Source organism: Mauremys mutica, chromosome 1 (assembly GCF_020497125.1).
Source record: "Mauremys mutica isolate MM-2020 ecotype Southern chromosome 1, ASM2049712v1, whole genome shotgun sequence".
Taxonomy (NCBI): Eukaryota; Metazoa; Chordata; order Testudines; family Geoemydidae; genus Mauremys; species Mauremys mutica.
This window is the reverse complement of record NC_059072.1, coordinates 65,721,381-65,743,225: the sequence shown is the minus strand read 5'-3', so window position 1 is coordinate 65,743,225 and position 21,845 is coordinate 65,721,381. Positions and strand designations below refer to the sequence as shown.

General features: G+C 41.2%; 1 protein-coding gene across 4 annotated transcripts in view; it reads left to right on the top strand.

The window, feature by feature from the left end:
• Nucleotides 1-15,771, top strand: part of MDM1 (Mdm1 nuclear protein) — a 33,462-nt gene extending 17,691 nt beyond the window's left edge. Inside the window, exons 8-15 of one of the 4 annotated variants that reach the window (XM_044992036.1) lie at nt 3,549-3,587; nt 3,975-4,150; nt 5,808-6,092; nt 7,498-7,646; nt 7,741-7,865; nt 10,403-10,640; nt 12,767-12,835; nt 14,639-15,771. In XM_044992036.1, coding sequence (XP_044847971.1) covers nt 3,549-3,587; nt 3,975-4,150; nt 5,808-6,092; nt 7,498-7,646; nt 7,741-7,865; nt 10,403-10,640; nt 12,767-12,835; nt 14,639-14,754 — 1,197 coding nt within the window. In that variant the 3' untranslated portion in view covers nt 14,755-15,771. The remainder of the gene's footprint in view (nt 1-3,548; nt 3,588-3,974; nt 4,151-5,807; nt 6,093-7,497; nt 7,647-7,740; nt 7,866-10,402; nt 10,641-12,766; nt 12,836-14,638) is intronic. The other 3 variants (XM_044992046.1, XM_044992053.1, XM_044992061.1) reach the window with 3 other exon arrangements.
• Nucleotides 15,772-21,845: the final 6,074 nt, after the last annotated feature.

The following is a 21,845-nucleotide window of genomic DNA, read 5'->3' as shown; positions in this document are numbered from 1 at the left end:
TGGCTACAAGTTCATGACAGCATCAGCTCAGAACAAGCACTCAGATTTATGAGGCCTCTGTAGATCCAGTCTTTCCAACTCTTCCCAAAGAATAAGGCCCTCCATGGACCAAGAGTCCACTCCATTTGCTGGATCAGGAAGAAGGCCAGGAGCCAGTTTAAAACCAGAGTGTTTATCCAAAAACTCTTTCTTTGTCTGTTGTTCTGGAGAATCCAGTTTGAATTAGTATATGTACATTTTACCAGAGGGGTCGCCTCAGAGAGCCGATAATGGAGGAAGTATATTAGCATCCCCCTTCCTACTAGAGAAGGCACGTATGGTGCCACACTAACACATACACAATTGCATATTTAATACAGTGTACCCCAAAGGTACTAACCCTAATTCAATAAGGTTTAACCTAATTCAAAAAAGTTTCTTAATTCCATAAGATTTATTCAGGATATTGTCAGGCGGCCACATAGCTTATTTAAGTATCTCCTGAGCAAAAGTGCAATTTTGCTGGTGTACAGTAACTCCTCACTTAAAGTCGTCCCGGTTAACGTTGTTTCGTTGCTGATCAGTTAGGGAACATGCTCGTTTAAAGTTGTGCAGTGCTCCCTTATAATGTCGTTTTAGCAGCCATCTGCTTTGTCCACGGCTTGCAGGAAGAGCAGCCCGTTGCAGCTAGCTGGTGGGGGCTTGGAACCAGAGTGGACTTGTAGCTCTCTTATTAGCTCCCCATTTCCCTAAGTTCCCTGTGCAGCAGCCGCCCAGCAGGCTATCAATTGCTGGCAGTTCAGCTGTCCCTCCCCCCACTGCCATGTGCTGCTCCTGCCCTCTGCCTTGGAACTGCTCCCGGGAGCCTCCTGCTTGCTGGGTGGGGGTGAGGGGAAGAGGGTGGCTAATAACAGGGTGTCCCCCTCCCCTCCTGCTCCTGCCCCCTGCTTACCCCATTTCCATAGAGCAGAGGGGGACATGACAGGGCTCAGGATGGAGGGAGTGTGCTGGCAGCAGCTGCTGTCTCAACTTGCTGATCTACTTAAAAAGGCAGTGTACTTAGAGTGGGTTCAGCATACATAAAGGGACAATGTGCATCTCTCACACAGGGTGTATGTCCCTGTCTCTGTCTGCCATGCTGTCTCCCCTCCTTCCATTCGTGCTGCCTTGTAGAGTGTGAGGCTACATTAACAATAACGTGTTAACCCTTGAGGGCTCAGCCGAGTTCTAGTTCATCATTTAGCAGCAAGGCATTCCCTGGGAAATATCCCACCCCCTTCCACCCTCTGACTTCACCACCTCAGCCAAGCTTCACAATCATCATTGCTGTGTACAGTATTAAATTGTTTCTTTAAAACTTATACTGTGGTATGTGTATGTATATATGTGTGTGTGTGTGTATATATATATATATATATATATATATATAAATATAATACAGTCTTTTGTCTGGTGAAAATTGTTTCCCTGGAACCTAACCCCCCCTATTTACATTAATTCCTATGGGGAAATTGGAATCGCTTAACATTGTTTCTCTTAAAGTCGCATTTTTCAGGAACATAACTACAACGTTAAATGAGGAGTTACCGTAACTGTATCTACACTAGGGGGTCCTTGCCACCACACACGTCAGTCGGGGGTCACACATCACCACACCCTTCACCACCATAGACAAAACTGTTATTTCAGTCTTTAGTAACTTAAACACCTTAAGCTGTTCTCTAATTTTGCAAAAGCATTCCCCTGTGAGCTGAGACCACACAAACAATTTCAGCCCCAAAAGAGAGGTTCTAAAGCATGCGAAAACAAGGGTTATAACAAAAATCTCAGTATAACTTTAGCTATAATGATTGCTTCCAGGAAACTGTTCTAATATGTATTAGTAAGGGTTATTTTTCAGCAGTAGAATAGAAATCACTTTGAATCATCCCTTTAAAAAATTAATGTGAGGTAATTCATAATCACAGTAGGACTGTCTAGGGCCTGTGTCCTGCTGGGATAATGCTACTTCCTGGGTCATTGAAAGAGCTTGGTTGTTCTTTGTACTTCACAATTCACTGGAGGCAGAGCATTCTCAGTATGCCTTTTCTCCCCCTGCAGAGTCCTATTGCTCTGAATTTATATTCCGACTGTTCTAGTTCAGTCTATCAACTATCATTAATTTTCATCCCTCTGTTTAAACTGAATAATCTTACAAATTTCATTGTATTATCAAGCATTCTGTAGTCTTAAGTGTCAAATTCTCAAAGAATAGTTTGGGTTTTTTTTTAAACTGAGAGGCCCAGTGAGCCAAAGTCTGCAGTTTCATCGATGCAACCCCAGTGAATTTTCACTCCTCTGTGCAGTTGACTTCACTGTGATTACATGGGCACAACAGAAGGCAGAATTGGGCCCCTTAGTATAATTCTTCCAGCAGATAAACAGAGAAATCTAACATACGATTGAAGGGTAAATAAAAGAAACTAGTTGAGATTTAATACAAAAGCATGCCTGCTCTCAGCCATTATATTATCATACTGGAGTGGTCCCCAACCTTTTTCGTCTGGTGCCCGCCAGACAACGAGCCATGGAGGACCATGGCGGTGGACGAGCATCTGCCGAAATGCTGCTGACAAGCGGCAACATCAATAGGCGTCACCGCCGAAATACCGCCGAAAATCAGTGGATGACGCTGCTTGTCAGCGGCATTTCGGCTGATGCTCGTTCGCTGGCCAGTACGCGGGTGCACTTAGACGCCCCGGGGACCCCTGTCCTACTGCATTTCCATTAACCTTTTTCATGAGCCAGTATCAATATAGCAATAATATTGCTGCTGAGGGATCTTGTTTAATTCTTAAGAATATAAAAATATAAGCAAGATTTTTTTTATTAGCAAACAATATTTGGGTGGAGGGCAAGACTGTGTGTGTGTGTGTGTGTGATGCAGGAGCTCTCATAATCTAATTTCTTAATTTTGTGAAAATATTTTAGCAATAAAATTATGGCATTATCGTGACTAAAATTAAGGGGTTAAAATGTTTATATTTTAATTAAGACCAAAAATAATTTCTTACTGTTCTTAAAATGTATGTTTTCGATCTCATGCGTAGATGTTACAGTGACTGGTGTCTTAGCATGAATGCTGTAGCTATTAATATTGATATTATAGTAGCATCTAGATGCCCCATGCAAAATCAGTTCCCCATTGTGCTAGGCTCTGTACAAACGTATAGCAAGTGACTATTGCAGTGTCACAGAACTCACAGTCCAAGGTCTTCATCCTGCAAACACTATTGCATATGCTTAACTTTATACATATGAGAAGGTCCATTGACTTAAACATCCACCTTGAAGTATTCAGAAGTTACAGATTTAAAAGTGATCTGTTAGGCTCAGATGCTTAAATGCATCACTGCAAGAAATGCAAAATATTGCTAAAACATAACAGATTACAACATTTTTGTACCTAATCTCTAGGAGGCAGCATAGCGCTACAGTGACAGCTTTACAATGGTTCACGGAGTAGTTATGTTAAAATGTGATGTCATAGAAAAGAAATATTAAGACTGTTTCTGTATTCCTCCCCCTAGGATTCTCAAAACATCCTAAATTACATGTGGTTTATGGAGGTTGGTTGCACCTAAGTTCTTGTTTTAATGCTTGGAACAATTTCATGATTTCTGAACATTGACGAAGAAATAGAATCCAGCACTAAACTTGTTCATAGATGCTGCATAATTTTTTCATGCTTATTGACTAAGTGATCGGTAACTATGCATTAGCTTGGCTGCTCAAACACATGCTTTCTAAATAAATACATTTGCTCTTTTGGCTTAACTTTTTGTTTTGTTGCTTTTATTGCACCTGGCAGTATTTTTGCTGTGACTGGTCCTGTACTGTGTGTAACATGCCTTTCTACTGTAATTAGAATTAGCTAGCTCAAACAATACTTCACAATAACTTAACTGAATTTTAAAATATCAAACAAATGTACCCTGTGACATCTGTATATGCAGGTGAAGGAACTTCGAGAGAAAGCGGAGGCTTACAGGCAACGAGTACAGGGAACCCACTTCTCTCGGTATCATCTGAATCAGATTCTTTCAGATAACAACAGACTTTGGGACGTGTCCTCAAATTCCAGTTCCGAAGAAACCATTAGTAACACCATCAGAGCGCTAGATCTAGCTGGGTAAGGTGCTTATTCTGGATATGAAGGGAATGTAAAATTGTAGCTTTAAAAACCAAACTTTTTAAAAATTAAATTGAGATTTAACACAACTTTAAGATCCCTAATGTTTACTAGACTTTGCATAAATATTTTTAAAGCAGATGGGAGGTCAAATACTTTTCTACTCAAATTTTATTGTAATGTGTTGAGAACCCAAATATGAAATTTGACTACATTTACTGAAGGAACAAGGTAGGATACACTCCCCGGTAGCCTGATTCTCACTTGGCAAGCAGTCCTCACACACTCCCGTGTAGGTTCACCAGTGTTTTATTTGTCATCAGGGGTGCTGGAACAATTTGTATAGTGGGGATGCTGAGAGCCATTGAACCAAACTGTACACCCTGTATAGAATGGAAACCACTTCAAGCCAGGGGGTGCGACAGCATCCCTACTTCCAGCACCTATGTTTGTCATGGACAGTTGTTTCTCTGCAGCTTAAGACATTCCCCAAGCTTCACCCTTCTCTCTAGGTACAAGCTGGGGGTGGAGGGAGAGATCTCTCTCTGAGATCCTGGGCTGCTTTGCCCTTCCTTTCCCCTCTCTTTTCCTGACTCCCTTTTAACCATCCCCATCTGATGAACTGAATTCTCTTGTTAACTGATTAATCACCCAGTCCTTAATTAATTATCTCCTAATTTAGCAAATGCAGGGAAGTTTACAGAGTGGTGAGTTAGCTTTAGGCTACTCCCACTCCATCACAACCCTACATTATGTAAATTTTGTCATGCCTACATACATTTGTATTGGTGTTTTTGTAGAAACAAATCAATAGGCTTGTGATTAGCAGATCTAGTCCCACTGCACTTCTGTTTCTAAAATCAAGAAAAAGCAATTATGTATTCATGTTTTTTTGCTTCTGCCCTTTGGAGGCCATAAAGATGGATGGAGCAGATACTAAATCTGTCATTTATTGCTAATAAGTTTTAGAGCTTTTTATTAATAATGTTGTATAGCTAATTATTCCTAAACCAAAAAAGCAGCTTGGTCACCTCACCTTAAATCTGATTGTTTAAAACATTGTATGGGATACTATATGTACAAGCCTCTTTTTCCCAGGCAGTGTCTTGGAGGCACGGGGTTAAGGGGGAGGGAGGATAATTGATCTATTTGTGTAATTGTACCTATAATAAAAGCAAGATGAAACTTAAGAGTGTTTATTACACCATAATGTCTGATGTCAAATACAAGGCCAGATTTTCAAAACTGGCTGGTTTGTTTTTGTGCAAAATGGATTCTTGTACACTAGTCTCATTTGCATGCACAAATGCCTGACTTCTGTGAACAATTTAAAGACCAAGATTTTCAAAAGATGGAGCCACAAGATAGGCTCTAAAGTCTGTTTAACACCTGCCTAATTTTCAAAAGTGTTCAGCATCAAACAATTCCCATTGACTGAGGTCCACTAGGTGCTCAGCACGTCTGAAAATCAAGTAGGTGCTGAAGTATGGACTTAGAAGTCTACTGTAAGCTCCTTTTTTGAAAATGACTGATTAACCTGTATTCTTGTTCTTGAATTGGATGTATGCAGTTTTTGGAGACACATACATACGTAGTAAATTGGAAAAAAAACAAGTGAATATTTGGTGAGTGAAACATTGTTTGCTTTGTTTTGTAGAGCTCCTGAGAAACAGATGTCTGCAAGCCAAAACGTACTGCAGCAACCTGACTCAATAGAACAGTCCCAACAGAACAATACAGAGAAGTTAGGCATGTCATATGCCTCCACTGTACCAGTCAGAAGACGTCTAGCTTGGGGTGAACAGGACAGTACTGAACAAGTGGAAAATCAGCCACCAGGATTAGAGGAAGATGAAGAAAAAGAAAATAAACAGGAGTCAGCAGAGGCTCAGAAATTGGAAGAAAATGATAAGAATCCTACTGTGGACAACAAAATAAAAGGGTACATTTTAAAATTTCATTGTCTTCTTACTTTTCCATGCTTTATGGGGTGATTTAAAAATAAACTAAACTTTACACGCTAGTGCACTTAACAGGTAATTAGCTAGGGCACTAGTTTGGCAAGAGTCTGTATGTTAATAATTAGCAACAAGTGTCTTAAATTTCAGAATAAGAGAGGATTTGTTTCTTACACCAATTCCCTTCAGAGGCGAAAGGCAAAATGGAGGAAGAAATAGACCCTGAGCTGCTTCACAGATTTTGCTCAGCGAATGATTTCCGTCAAAGAAAATTAGATTTTAGTAATGCAAAACTTTTTTTTTAAAAGTGCAATTTGTAGTAACTAAACACAAAATACTATTTTGATTAATATGAGTAAATTTAATGCATAACATTTAAAATGTTAAAAGTTGTATAGAAGGCCACTCAAAGTAGGCAAGTGATAGCACAGCATGTAGCCATGTGGAAAATTTAAAATTAGGCGTCTTCTTCAGACTCAATTTTGAAGGATTGGTAGGACTGAAAGGATAGTCTGATCTGTCACTGTTGAACGGACTGCATAGTATAGTGCTTAAGAGTATGTCTACACTGCAGATGGAAGAGTGCCTCCCAGTGTGGGAAGACAGACGTGCATTAGCTCCACCTGAGCTAGCGCACTAAAAATAGCAGGGTGGCATGGCAGCACTGGTGGCGGCATGGGCTGGCAGCCAGAGTATGTACCCAGAGGATCAGGCAGGACTGTACTCGGGTGCTAGCCCAGTCCACTGCCCATGCCGCTGCATCCACACTGCTGTTTTTAGCTTGCTAGCTTGAGCAGAGTTAGTGTATCTATCTAGGTGCACTGGGAAGCACCCTCCTAGCTGCTGTGTAGACATACCCTGTGACTTTTTCAACAAACTTGAACAGTGTTGATGGGCTTTGCAGGAAGCTGTGTCCAGATCTCCCTGGGTATGGTTTCCTGATACAGGAGAGAGGGAGGGAATGTATTGGTAACCTTGGAGTTCTGACAATGCCTGGGTGTAGGAAAAAAAGTAGGAAGATATTTAGAAATATCAAGGACTTATTTCTGAGTACAGTGTTTGGCAGTTGCTTTGCCCATGTTTCCTCTAATTACAATTACAATTTACCATGCATGTTTTACAAACTCTGTTGGTAACACATGACGTTCAGTCATATTTTCTTAGAAAATACTTTTATGACCCTCCATCAATGTAGTATCTGATCCTCTGTGTCTTTAACATACTTATCCTCACAACATCCATGTGAGGTAAAGAGGTGCTGTTATCTCATTCTACAGACTGGGGACAGAGAGACTAAGTGACATGCCCAAGGTCACATAGGAAGTCTGTGGTAGAACAGGGACCAAGGCCAGAGCCCTAACCACTAGACCATCCTCCTCATTTTTGCAGAGAAAATGCCTCACTACTGAAGCCTTCAGCAGACAGGTCAGATTCTTCTTCAGTATCATCAGGAAAGCGGGGCAGGCTTTCTACTCCAAAGTTGAAAACACTTGGTGGAGCCCAAAGAACTCATCATGATCTTACCACGCCAGCTGTCGGTAAAAATATTTAAAATGAAAAGCAACATTTTGAGGGAATTAATTTATTAAAAGCTTTTAATGTAACAAAATATTTTATCTTCTGTTACTCTAGGAGGTGCAGTTTTAGTGTCTCCATCTAAAATGAAGTCTTCATCCCCACAGCAGAGAAAGAAAAAGTCTTTAGAAACACACTATTCTTCATCCAAACAAGCCTCAGAAGAAAGAAAATCCAGAGAGGTGAGACAAAGCAATCATTTGTCAATATGCAGTAAAGAAAAATATAGATAGGGTATCCTTTTAATGTCAGTTTGAATAATTGTTTTAAGCTTGTTTAAGGATTGGGATGTTCCAGTCTAAAATGTTCAATGTTATCTGTGATGGAGAGGCTGATAGCCATAGACGCCTACTTCCCTCTTCCCCATGGGTGCTCGACCCCCCACCCTTCTGCCCTGCCCCCACTCCGCCTCTTTCCACCCCTGCCCCGCTCCCATTCTAACCTCTTCCCCAAAGTTCCTGCTCCAACCCCGCCCCCTTCCTTCCCCTATTCCAACTCCTTCTCCAAATCCCCGCCCCAGCCCTGCCTCTTCCCCGCCTCCTCCCCTGAGCGCGCTACGTTTCTGCTCCTCCCTCTCCCTCCCAGAGCGTGCTAACACTGCCAAACAGCTGTTTAGCGGCGGCTGGGTGGGAAGCGCTGGGAGGTAGGAGGAGTGGGGATGCAGCACACTCAGGGGAGGGGGAGGAGGAGAAGGAGGAGGAGGAGGAGGAGGTGGGACGGGGGGCTGCCAGTGCACCTACTAATTTTCCCCCATGGAGTCGGCACCTATGCTGATAGTTATATATTTTTGTTAAGCAATGGAAACTGAAGGACTATGGGAGGGAATGCTGCATTATCTCCCATATATATTTCTGCTCTGAAGTGTGCAGAGTCCAGAGGAAAGACTGCTGCCAAGATCAGCTGACTTCCCTGCTACCCATATCCCAGCTCATTCCTGAAGTCATGCGGAGCTCCAAACTCCATGGGTTGGGTAGGGAAGTATGCCACATTGGGGTCACTCTCCCCTTCCATTGTTTTTGGAATTTTCTGCTTCATTTTACTTCAGATTTGATTTCTCTGTACATCCTAGCAGAGGGGTCAAAAAGATACTAAGACAGTATTTAGTTTCACGGGTCTTCGTGGCTTATAGATTCTAAGACCAGAAAGGACCACTGTGATCATCTGATCTGGCCTCTTGCATAACAGGCCACAGAATTTTCCTGAATTAATTCCCATTTGAACTAGAGCATATCTTTTAGAGAAACATCCAATCTTGATTTAAAAACTGCCAGTGATGGAGAATCCACTACAACACTTGGCAAGTTTTTCCAAAGGTTAATTATCCTCTCTGTTAAAAATGTACATTTTATTTCCAATCTGAGTTAATCTAGCTTCAATTTCTGAGAATTGGATTTTGTTATACTTCTGTATTCTAGAGCCCATTATATTTTTGTTCCCCATGTAAGTACTTATAAACTCTGATAAATTCACCCCTTAGCTTTCTCCTTAAGCTCAATAGATTGGGCTCCTTGTGTTCCAAAAACCTCCACCGTCCTTAGTTGCATCACTTCACAAGCAAGTATGTGGTGTCAATTTCTAAATATGTATAGGATTTCTCTGCAGATTTCTCCCAGTGTGGTAGAATCTATAATAGAAGCAGGAACACTAGTTGAATTTTTTTTTTAAATTCAGAGTTCAGCTTTTGCCCTGGGTAATAAGCCTCAGGTCTGAAATGACGAGTCAGCTGTAACTATCCTATGTCTTCCACTTTCCTATTTGGCTACCCACTAAAATTTATTCATAATCATAATTCCTTCTATCTTTATATCCTTCACTGTTTCCCCTCATGGAAATAAAATATGGTTGTTCCCTTTATTCAGGATTTTCCTCAGTATCTAATAGTTGGTATTTTAACAGTGCAGCAAATATTACTGCATCCTGTCTCCCTAGGATCCTGTCACTGTAGCAATGTTCCCGGCTTCCCAAGTGTTCTAAACATCTTTTAGTTGCTGGCTGTCTTTTAGTAGAGTTTTAAATCCTTTAGGGGTTTTGTGACTAAATTAATGTTGTTTTATTGTTATAAAAGAGTCAGCCTGCTTTTCAAAGTCCTACATAGGTCTTCAGTGTTAATACTGAGCAATTCATAAACATTAACTTTCACAAAGCTCCTCTGAGGTAACTGAGTATTAATCCCCATATTAATCTCATAGTCCCATTTTGAAGATGTGGAATCAAAACACAGAGGTTGTGACCACAAAGTTGTTGTTAGAGGTAGGATTAGAAATGCAGGAATCCAACTACCAGGCTTTTGCTCAGTCCATTAGTTTATACTGTCTCCATGTGTTCTGTGCTCCTGGAGATGGTCATGGAAGCTTGGAAGTGATTTATTTTCTAAAGGAAAGAATCTGACCTGGTATTCTGTGTGAATGCACACATGGCATAATAGTGCAGAGCCAGATTAAATTGAGAAAGCTATCTAATGCTTTTACACATGTGTAAAGCCTTCTTTTGGTCATGTTTAGATTATCCCTCATAATGGGATAATCTAATGTTAAGCTTTGTTAAGCTTTGCTTAACATTGTCCCAAAGCCTTAAGTCACTTGCCTAGCCTGGAAGCTCCAGCAAGACACAGTGAACATGTACCAGCTGCATATGCCTCTGTACTTGATGTTTGATATAACTCAAACAAATTTGCAGTTTTGTGTATAAACTAATAGTAGTCTTTTCTATGGTATTTCAGTTTGAAGGGGAAGCAGAAGCTGTATCCCCAGCTGCTGGATTGAAAACCTTAGATCCTTTGCCTCTGCGGAAGGATTCTTGGCCCACTGTCAATGCTTCTGATGAAAGAGCTTCTCCCACTTCAGCACATCCAACTACAGCTCCTGTGCAGAAATCAGTCAAAAGTGCTACTCCCTCCTACTGGAGTCCATGCTGTCGCATTCAAGGGACTCTCAGGGATCCAGAGTTCCAGCATAATGGTTGTTTTTTTTTAAATAGGATTTTTCCATCCACTGAGTTTGTGTGGTAATTGCTATCTTGCAAATGTGCAGGGCCCAAAATTTTGTGTCTTCAACAAAGAATGACTGCCTATTGCAGAGAAACTCTTTTCTACCAGAATGTTTCATCTTGCTAGAACTGTACTATTCTCCACCTAAATGAGATACTTTGAGTTACACTGCTATGGGGAGATCTGGCCTTTGTTCTATGCTTAGGTTCCAGTATCTGTCTGTCTAATAGAGCTTTCTTGATTTTAGTAAGGAATTACTAGATACCTCAAATAATTGGTTCTATGTGAACAGTTTTGTCATCTCTTCTGTAGGCAGCAGGGGGAAAACCTAGTACATTTCCCTGTTGGGTTACTCACACAGATGAGTAATTGGACACTTCCACAACAACATCATACCACTCTACAGTGCACCCTGTGTAGGGAGAAGAGCAAGGACAGTAGGCTAGGTGTGGTACAACACTTATTTCCCCCTTTCACTATAGCTTTCGAAGGGGAATCAGCTGAAAAGCTGAGGCTGTGTTGTTTACATGCCCTTTTATGTGCTGTGGAGCACCCACCTTTGTAGGGCTGGGATGTTCAGGAGAGAGTTGCTGGCAAATGAAAATCTGTCGTCATAGTCCCATCTGTGAGGATGGCCCTGGCATCTACAGGATCACCAGACATCGATGTGGATTTTGAGAGAACTGTAGGTTTTTGAGGACCCTTGTGTGTGGAGTGGGAGAGAAGGGGACAATCCAGCCTTCTCTATCTTTAAAAGGTCTGTTGGAATCTCAGCAGCATTTCCTGGTCCCTGCTACTGTGTCTACACTGCACAGTAAGTCCATGCTCTGACTCACGTTTGAGCCTAAGCTACCCTTCCATCCTCACACAAATGTGTCTGAGTTAGGTCAGCAAGTACTCAGGACCCAGGTTCTAAGGCCCTGCTAGTAGGGTGGGTCAGAGCCCCAGTGCCTGCTGTGACTTGGGTCCAATTCTTGTCATGTTGCAGTGTGGATGCAGTTGAAGCCAAAGACCAGAGTCAGAAGGTCTGCATACCGCAGTATGGATGTGTTAGGACAGCTGAGAGACCTGGGTCCAGGCTTACAATACAGTGTGGTCACTCAAGCACAGGATTGTAAACACCGAGTCCATAAGCCTGGGTCTCAGGTTTACAATGCATTGTACGCATACGCTGTGTGAACTCTTCATTAGAGTATCAGAGGTGTGGCCGTGTTAGTCTGGATCTGTAAAAGCAGCAAAGAGTCTTGTGGCACCTTATAGACTAACAGACGTTTTGGAGCATGAGCTTTCGTGGGTGAATACCCACTTCATCGAATGCATCCGACGAAGTGGGTATTCACCCACGAAAGCTCATGCCCCAAAACGTCTGTTAGTCTATAAGGTGCCACAAGACTCTTTGCTGCTGCTTCATTAGAGGAGCAATTTGGGCTAGAATGGCTCAGAGTAGTTTTAAACGACAGTAGTAACCGTACTGTGGTGGCATCTATGTGATAAATAACAAAACCCCTCAATTGCTTAGATGTCAAAGTGAAATTGATATGCTTAAGTCCCAGTTCCACAAAACTTTAACCACATGCTCTTGAAAAGCACGCAAGTCCTTGCATCTTCAGAGATGGATAAAGTAAGGTAATAGTTCCATTTTACAATGGAGCAAGTGGTAAACAGGTTCAGCGAGTTGCCTAAATCCAGAGAAAAGTCATTGTTAAAGCTGGGATTAGAACTAGGGCCATATCCTACCTCCAAGTCCTAAGTGCAAACCATTAGATCTTACTTCACTCTGTAACTACAGTAACAGTCTCCAAAGATGCTGCCTTGAAAAGAATACAGGGCAATACATTTATTCCATCCTCATCTCAGCTCCATTTTCAGGCTACCGTTATAAGAAACTTATTACAATGGGAGTTATTATAATGAGGATAAGTAAGGGAGTCTCAGTCCTGTAATTAGTAAGTATGCAGTATCCTAATTGCTAGTTACATTTTTAGGAGTAATGTTCTGAATAGTTTTTGACATGAAGTGTCATCCCATATAGACTTCTGATACAAAAACAGCTCTTTTTAATGGTATAAAAATAACACCTGTGGCCTTTTCTTATAGGGAACATTGCGAGTCCAAAGATGAGCCATCTCCAGTTACCGCTGCAGGAAAGAAACTATAATGATGAAGGTATTTTTCATTCTGAAGTATTAAACAGTATGTATCATATGGATGAATTCTGACTTTGTCTGCACCCCAGTGGGAGATGGATCTATATAGGACATAATGCAGCCACCCCATACGTAGGCCAGTAAAACCTTTATGCATACCCAGACCATCATATCATCAAAAGAAATCAAAATATTTTTCTCTGCCCAGTAATCTGAAAAGTTAAGTACAAACCCTATAAATAAACCATGAAATGTCATTAAAAATGAAACAGATCATAGCTGTGGTTCAGTATGGCTAATATAAGTATTTGTTCCAAACTCAGATTTAACTACCCTCTCCACCTCCCACATTTTCACAAGCCTTTCTGCTTCAAGCCTCGACTACAAGCAAAGTGCAAAAGTACTATGCCTGAGGGTGCTCTGGTATTTTTAATCCAACTAGATAGAATATAGAAGTATTTGTAACCTTATTGGATATCCTGTTCTCATGAGAATTTGAATACAGGCTCCATGTATTTTCCAAGGGAGCTTTCAAAATTGAGTATCTGTGCCAGGAGACTGCCTCTCTGACCTGATGCACTGCTGTACATCCATAGTATCATTACAGATTTTGTCACTACTCTAACAAGATGGTCACTATCAGTAACAGTCTTATCAATTTTCCAGACAAGGAGAATAAATAGTATTGTGACTTTTCAGAAATCAAACAGAACTTGACATTATACCCTGCTGTGTTTTCTGTGAGTTTAAATAAGATTAACATTTAGTACCATCTCTGAAACTTGCCTTAAATCTTTGAAAGCCTTTGGTCCAAACATTCTTAAATAGATTCCTGAATTGCACATACAAAAAAAATCCCCTTTATGAGCAAACTGCTAATTGTAGCTGTGTATATAAGTATATGGCTGAGCTTTCAATCCATTTGTATACGTAACAAATTTATACACTCAAAATACCTGTATTTGGGCACAGTCTAGTCTATTTATGACAGCTCACGCTTCGTCACTGGTTTTTAGTAACAAAGATGCAGTCTGGTACAGCGCTGTTATCTAAAATGTGTGGTGAGGTTGTGGGATGCTGCAGAGTACCGTTGAATTTCATATGCTTTATGTAGACATATAGATGCTTTGCTGAGCAATAATCGCTGCCCACACACTTTCCAGCCAGCTGCGGTGACTAAAATAAAAAGAATTGCCCTGATCCTCAGCTACAACCAAGGAGCACACAGTGCATCTCAAGGCTGGGGTAGGGGGGGTACAAAGGAGCTTTAAGCTCCGCTTGTGCTTCCAGTTCTAGACTAGCGGTGCAGCATCTGGTTCCCTGGAGTAACTGAGAGCAGCTTGAGGACAGCTCTAATTTACACTAGCTGCCATAAGCGCCAAGGGACCAATACAGCACCCAGGGATTACTAGAACAAATGAACCAAAACCACCCCAAATATGCTGGGGAAGGGGAAAAAGCATAGGAGTTACTATGCCAATTCTGTACTACTGGAGGATCATTTTATGCTATAAAGATTGGGTACAGTGGCGCCAGTTTTCAAAGGAGACCTCACTGCCTGACTCCCACTGCATTTCATTGAGAATTGAGCACCTAATTTAAAAATCCCAGTCAGCATCCTTGTAGCTTTCTAATTATCTTCCCCTGCAACAACAAAGCTAACAATAATTTAGAAGTTTGTATTTGATTTTGTAGCATCCATTGTCGTAAGTGGTATACAATCTTTTGCATTTGAGAAGTCAGCCACAGCTGTCTTAATTGTTTAAAATTTATGTCTCATCCGTGGATTTAGTTATAGATTTGTTTTCCTTTTTGCATGCACTCACAGACGACAGATTGTCCCAGATCTCTGCTCGCTCTGCAGCCTCTAGCTCACTAGCATCTCAGATTCTGGAACGAGCTCAGAAGAGGAAAGAGAATTTCTGGGGCAAGTCGTAGTGTGTTCCACCAGGGAGTCACTGTTTTGTACAATGATGTATTTTTATTGCACAGTTGTGTTCTTTTGATTTTTGGGAAATTTTGTATTTTTGGCCTTTCATATACTGGTAAGATGGCCTGACCCTGTACGATGTCAAGCATTTGACACTTCTGTTGAAAGAGATGGGAGCTGTGGGTGGATAGTATCTACTATTTTACAATAGCCTGCTTTTCATCTTTCAGTTATGGCATCTCTTGAAATTGACAGTAATTATTTTTATACAACATGTATATAATTTCTGAAGATGTTTTACTACAAGAATATAGTACACCAAGAACAGTATTCTGGGACGATACCATCATGCACTTAATACCGTACCTCAGACATTTGATTTCAAGTATGGCTGAGTTAGGAGACTCCTAACATAGCAACTGTTAGGTGTTTGTTCATAATCCTGTGTGAATTCTGAATATGTACAGGACTGTGTTGTCACGAAGTCATTTAGCAGTATCTGATCCTACTACCCAAAAACCCACATTTAATATTTCAACAAATGTGATGTGATATTTGCAACAAGTGTTGAGGTTTTGGTTCGGACTCCAGGATTGTTCTAGTTAAAAAATAAACAATTAAAAAAAAACCCACACTTGTTTCTTGCCTAGAAGACTTTGACAGCTGTACTGTTCTCAAGACCAGCTTCTAATGTTGGTTTTAGACACTAGGGGGTAAACCTTCATTTCAAACACAGGTATTTAATTACCCTTTCGTATTCCTCAATTTTCATACTCCTCTTCTAGTTGTCTGTTCCTGGGTGAGTGAACTACTGTAATGATGGTCACAGCTAAAATTGATTGTGATTTATGCTGATGGCCTATTTTTTTCTTTTTAATTGACAAAAACAAGTTACATGAAGTAGGTGAAAATAATTGCTTAGCCATTTAAAAAAAATAAGTTAATGTTTGCTGTTTTTAAATATATTTGTACAATGAAGAATTTGAATTTTGTATACATTTAAAAATAATAAAAAAAAAATCGTTTGCCTTGTTTCCATTCAGCTTATCATGCCCAACATAGGCAGTAGTTTGCCTTCCAGAAGGCCATTAAAAGTCTCAGTGGACCTGTCTCTTCCAACAGACAGAGGCAGCTGTTCAGAGAATCTCTGTGGCCTTCTGGAGGACAAGCTGTTGCCCTGGAAGAATCCAGAACTTTATAAAAACTCAGTTACTCATGCACTATAGACAAGTTGACATTTGGAATCATGATTAACTTGATCTAGAACCAAAGACCATAGTCCAAGTTGAAAGACCGAGGCTCTCTCTGAACTGGACCCTTACAAACCAGCTTGCTGCTCTATGTTGGTATCAGGAATGAGCTCCTACCACTATAAACAAGATGTAAGAAACTTGTATACAACTGTTAACCCCAGAAGAGGAGGTTTGTTTTTTTTTAAGTCCTCAGCTGAAAGAGTTCCTTTAGAAAGGTTTACCCTTTCCTATCAAGCTCTTCATGCCGGTTTCAAGAGGACTCAGATGCCATTTAAAATAGGGTTGGTTGAAAATGTTCAAGAGTGTTTTTGATAGAAAAAACAGGGTTTTGATGAAGCAACTTTTTATAAAAACAAAAGTTTTCCACCCAATCTTTCTATTTTCTGCCGAAATGGAATGGCTGGAATCAGAAATACTTATTTGGAAATAGTGCTGCGATGCCTTATGGCTAGGGCCCTATTAAATTCTCAGTCCATTTTGGTTATTTTCACGGTCACAGGATTTAAAAAAAATCATACATTTCGTTATTTCAGATATTTAAATCTGAAATTTCACAGTGTTGTAACTGTAGGGGTCCTGACCCAAAATGGGGTTGTGGGTTGTGTCACCATGCTTCTGTGGGTCACAACTTAGGACAAGCTGCTCGGGAAAAGGGCAGACACACCACACTACTGGTGGTTATTCTTCCATGACAAGAACTAGAGTGCCTTGTGATAAAGGAGGATATAGATATAATAGGCATCACAGAAACCTGGTGGACCGAGAGCAATCAATGGGACACAATCATTCCGGGGTACAAAATATATCGGAAGGACAGAACATAGAATCATAGAATCATAGAATCTCAGGGTTGGAAGGGACCTCAGGAGGTCATCTAGTCCAACCCCCTGCTCAAAGCAGGACCAAACCCAACTAAATCATCCCAGCCAGGGCTTTGTCAAGCCTGACCTTAAAAACCTCTAAGGAAGGAGATTCCACTACCTCCCTAGGTAACCCATTCCAGTTCTTCACCACCCTACTAGTGAAAAAGTTTTTCCTAATATCCAACCTAAACCTCCCCCTCTGCAACTTGAGACCATTACTCCTTGTTCTGTCATCTTCTACCACTGAGAACAGTCTAGATCCATCCTCTTTGGAACCCCCTTTCAGGTAGTTGAAAGCAGCTATCAAATCCCCCCTCATTCTTCTCTTCTGCAGGCTAAACAATCCCAGTTCCCTCAGCCTCTCCTCATAAGTCATGTGCTCCAGCCCCCTAATCATTTTTGTTGCCCTCCGCTGGACTCCCTCCAATTTATCCACATCCTTCTTGTAGTGTGGGGCCCAAAACTGGACACAGTACTCCAAATGAGGCCTCACCAGTGCTGAGTAGAGGGGGATGATCACATCCCTTGATCTGCTGGAAATGCCCCTACTTATACAACCCAAAATGCCATTAGCCTTCTTGGCAACAAGGGCACACTGTTGACTCATATTCAGCTTTTCGTCCACCGTAACCCCTAGGTCCTTTTCTGCAGAACTGCTACCCAGCCATTCGGTCCCTAGTCTGTAGCAGTGCATGGGATTCTTCCGTCCTAAGTGCAGGACTCTGCACTTGTCCTTGTTGAACCTCATCATATTTCTTTTGGCCCAATCCTCTAATTTGTCTAGGTCCCTCTGTATCCTATCCCTACCCTCCAGCGTATCAACCACTCCTCCCAGTTTAGTGTCATCTGCAAACTTGCTAAGGGTGCAGTCCACACCATCCTCCAGATCGTTAATGAAGATATTGAACAAAACCGGCCCCAGCACCGACCCTTGGGGCACTCCACTCGATACCGGCTGCCATCTAGACATGGAACCATTGATCACTACCCATTGAGCCCGACCATCTAGCCAGTTTTCTATCCACCTTACCGTCCATTCATCCAGCCCAGACTTCTTTAACTTGCTGGCAAGAATACTGTGGGAGACTGTATCAAAAGCTTTGCTAAAATCCAGAAATAGTACATCCACTGCTTTCCCCTCATCCACAGAGCCGGTTATCTCGTCATAGAAGGCAATTAGGTTAGTCAGGCATGACTTGCCCTTGGTGAATCCATGCTGACTGTTCCTGATCACTTTCCCCTCCTTTAAGTGGTTCAGGATTGATTCCTTGAGGACCTGTTCCATGATTTTTCCAGGGACTGAGGTGAGACTGACTGGCCTGTAGTTCCCTGGATCTTCCTTCTTCCCTTTTTTAAAGATGGGCACTACATTAGCTTTTTTCCAGTCATCCGGGACCTCCCCCGATCGCCATGATTTTTCAAAGGTCGTGCAGGGGGAGGAGTGGCACTATATGTGAAAGAAAGTGTAGATTCAAATGAAGTAAAAATCTTAAGCGAATCCACATGTTCCATAGAGTCTCTATGGATAGAAATTTCATGCTCTAGTAAAAATATAACATTAGGGATCTATTATCGACCACCTGACCAGGACAGTAATAGTGATGATGAAATGCTAAGGGAAATTAGAGAGGCTATCAAAATTAAGAACACAATAATAGTGGGGGATTTCAATTATCCCCATATTGACTGGGTACATTTCACTTCAGGACGAAATGCAGAGATAAAATTTCTCGATACTTTAAATGACTACTTCATGGAGCAGCTGGTACGGGAACCCACAAGGGGAGAGGCAACTCTAGATTTAATCCTGAGTGGAGCGCAGGAGCTGGTCCAAGAGGTAACTATAGCGGGACCGCTTGGAAATAGTGACCATAATACAATAGCATTCAACATCCCTGTGGTGGGAAGAACACCTCAACTGCCCAACACTGTGGCATTTAATTTCAAAAGGGGGAACTATACAAAAATGAGGGCCTTAGTTAGACAAAAGTTAAAAGGTACAGTGACTAAAGTGAAATCCCTGCAAGTTGCATGGGCCCTTTTTAAAGACACCATAATAGAGGCCCAACTTCAATGTATACCCCAATTTAAGAAAAACAGTAAAAGAACTAAAAAAGAGCCACCGTGGCTTAACAACCATGTAAAAGAAGCAGTGAGAGATAAAAAGACTTCCTTTAAAAAGTGGAAGTCAAATCCTAGTGAGGCAAATAGAAAGGAGCACAAACACTGCCAACTTAAGTGCAAGAGTGTAATAAGAAAAGCCAAAGAGGAGATTGAAGAACGGCTAGCCAAAAACTCCAAAGGTAATAACAAAATATTTTTTAAGTACATCAGAAGCAGGAAGCCTGCTAAACAACCAGTGGGGCGCCTTGATGATCAAAATACAAAAGGAGCGCTTAAAGACGATAAAGTCATTGCAGAGAAACTAAATGGATTCTTTGCTTCAGTCTTCACGGCTGAGGATGTTAGGGAGATTCCTAAACCTGAGCTGGCTTTTGTAGGTGACAAATCTGAGGAACTGTCACAGATTGAAGTGTCACTAGAAGAAGTTTTGGAATTAATTGATAAACTCAACATTAACAAGTCACCGGGACCAGATGGCATTCACCCAAGAGTTCTGAAAGAACTCAAATGTGAAATTGCGGAACTATTAACTAAGGTTTGTAACCTGTCCTTTAAATCTGCTTCGGTACCCAATGACTGGAAGTTAGCTAATGTGACACCAATATTTAAAAAGGGCTCTAGGGGTGATCCCGGCAATTACAGACCGGTAAGTCTAATGTCGGTACCGGGCAAATTAGTTGAAACAATAGTAAAGAATAAAATTGTCAGACACATAGAAAAACATAAACTCTTGAGCAATAGTCAACATGGTTTCTGTAAAGGGAAATCGTGTCTTACTAATCTATTAGAGTTCTTTGAAGGGGTCAACAAACTTGTGGACAAGGGGGATCCGGTGGACATAGTGTACTTAGATTTCCAGAAAGCCTTTGACAAGGTCCCTCACCAAAGGCTCTTACGTAAATTAAGCTGTCATGGGATAAAAGGGAAGGTCCTTTCATGGATTGAGAACTGGTTAAAGGACAGGGAACAAAGGGTAGGAATTAATGGTAAATTCTCAGAATGGAGAGGGGTAACTAGTGGTGTTCCCCAAGGGTCAGTCCTCGGACCAATTCTATTCAATTTATTCATAAATGATCTGGAGAAAGGGATAAACAGTGAGGTGGCAAAGTTTGCAGATGACACTAAACTACTCAAGATAGTTAAGACCAAAGCAGATTGTGAAGAACTTCAAAAAGATCTCACAAAACTAAGTGATTGGGCAACAAAATGGCAAATGAAATTTAATGTGGATAAATGTAAAGTAATGCACATTGGAAAAAATAACCCCAACTATACATACAACATGATGGGGGCTAATTTAGCTACAACGAGTCAGGAAAAAGATCTTGGCATCATCGTGGATAGTTCTCTGAAGATGTCCACGCAGTGTGTAGAGGCGGTCAAAAAAGCAAACAGGATGTTAGGAATCATTAAAAAGGGGATAGAGAATAGGACTGAGAATATATTATTGCCCTTATATAAATCCATGGTACGCCCACATCTCGAATACTGTGTACAGATGTGGTGGTCTCACCTCAAAAAAGATATTCTAGCACTAGAAAAGGTTCAGAAAAGGGCAACTAAAATGATTAAGGGTTTAGAGAGGGTCCCATACGATGAAAGATTAAAGAGGCTAGGACTCTTCAGCTTGGAAAAGAGAAGACTAAGGGGGGACATGATAGAGGTATATAAAATCATGAGTGATGTTGAGAAAGTGGATAAGGAAAAGTTATTTATTTATTCCCATAATACAAGAACTAGGGGTCACCAAATGAAATTAATAGGCAGCAGGTTTAAAACAAATAAAAGGAAGTTCTTCACGCAGCGCACAGTCAACTTGTGGAACTCCTTACCTGAGAAGGTTGTGAAGGCTAGGACTATAACAATGTTTAAAAGGGGACTGGATAAATTCATGGTGGCTAAGTCCATAAATGGCTATTAGCCAGGATGGGTAAGAATGGTGTCCCTAGCCTCTGTTCGTCAGAGGATGGAGATGGATGGCAGGAGAGAGATCACTTGATCATTGCCTGTTAGATTCACTCCCTCTGGGGCACCTGGCATTGGCCACTGTCGGTAGACAGATACTGGACTAGATGGACCTTTGGTCTGACCCGGTACGGCCTTTCTTATGTTCTTATGTTCATGACGTACCAAACCCGCAACAAAAGTAAACTTCTGTCTCACCACACTGGCTAACAAAAAGTCAGAAATGCAGCCTCCTTCATTATTCCAGTCCTGGATTCAACACCCAGACACAAGACTTCATGATGAGTGGTTATTTAAAACCAATTTCATCAAACAAAAGGTTCTTTTGATCCCAAAGGACCAGCCATGCACCCAGGTCAATATATAACTCAGATCTTACCCAATAATCATGCCATTGCCAATCCTATAGTATTTAAAATTTAAAGGTTTATTTATAAAAAGAAAGAAAGGTGTGAATTAAAATTGGTTAAAGGAATCAAATACACGATAATTACGACGTTCTTCGTTCAGGCTTGTAGCAGTGGTGGAATAAACTGCTGGCTTGTTAAGTCTCTGGTTGCTTCCAAACCATTGGAAGGCCCTCAGTCCCTTGGTTAGAATGCCCCCATTAGTATAAGTTCATAGTCCAGAGGTCTGGGCAGGAAAGAGGCAAAATGGAGCTGGGCCTTTTATAGCTTCTGTCAAGTGAAGGGAATCCCATTGTTCTAACTGTGGAAAATTTCAGGTAACAAGATGGTGTTTGGAGTCACATGGGCAAGTCACATGTCCATGCATGATTTTGCTTAGTCATAGCAGAGGCCATCACAGGAAAGTCCACTAAGTGTAGATAGGCATCTTCCATGGTCCATTGTGAGTTAAGTGTTCCTTGATGAGCCATTTAGCTTGAATAGTCCG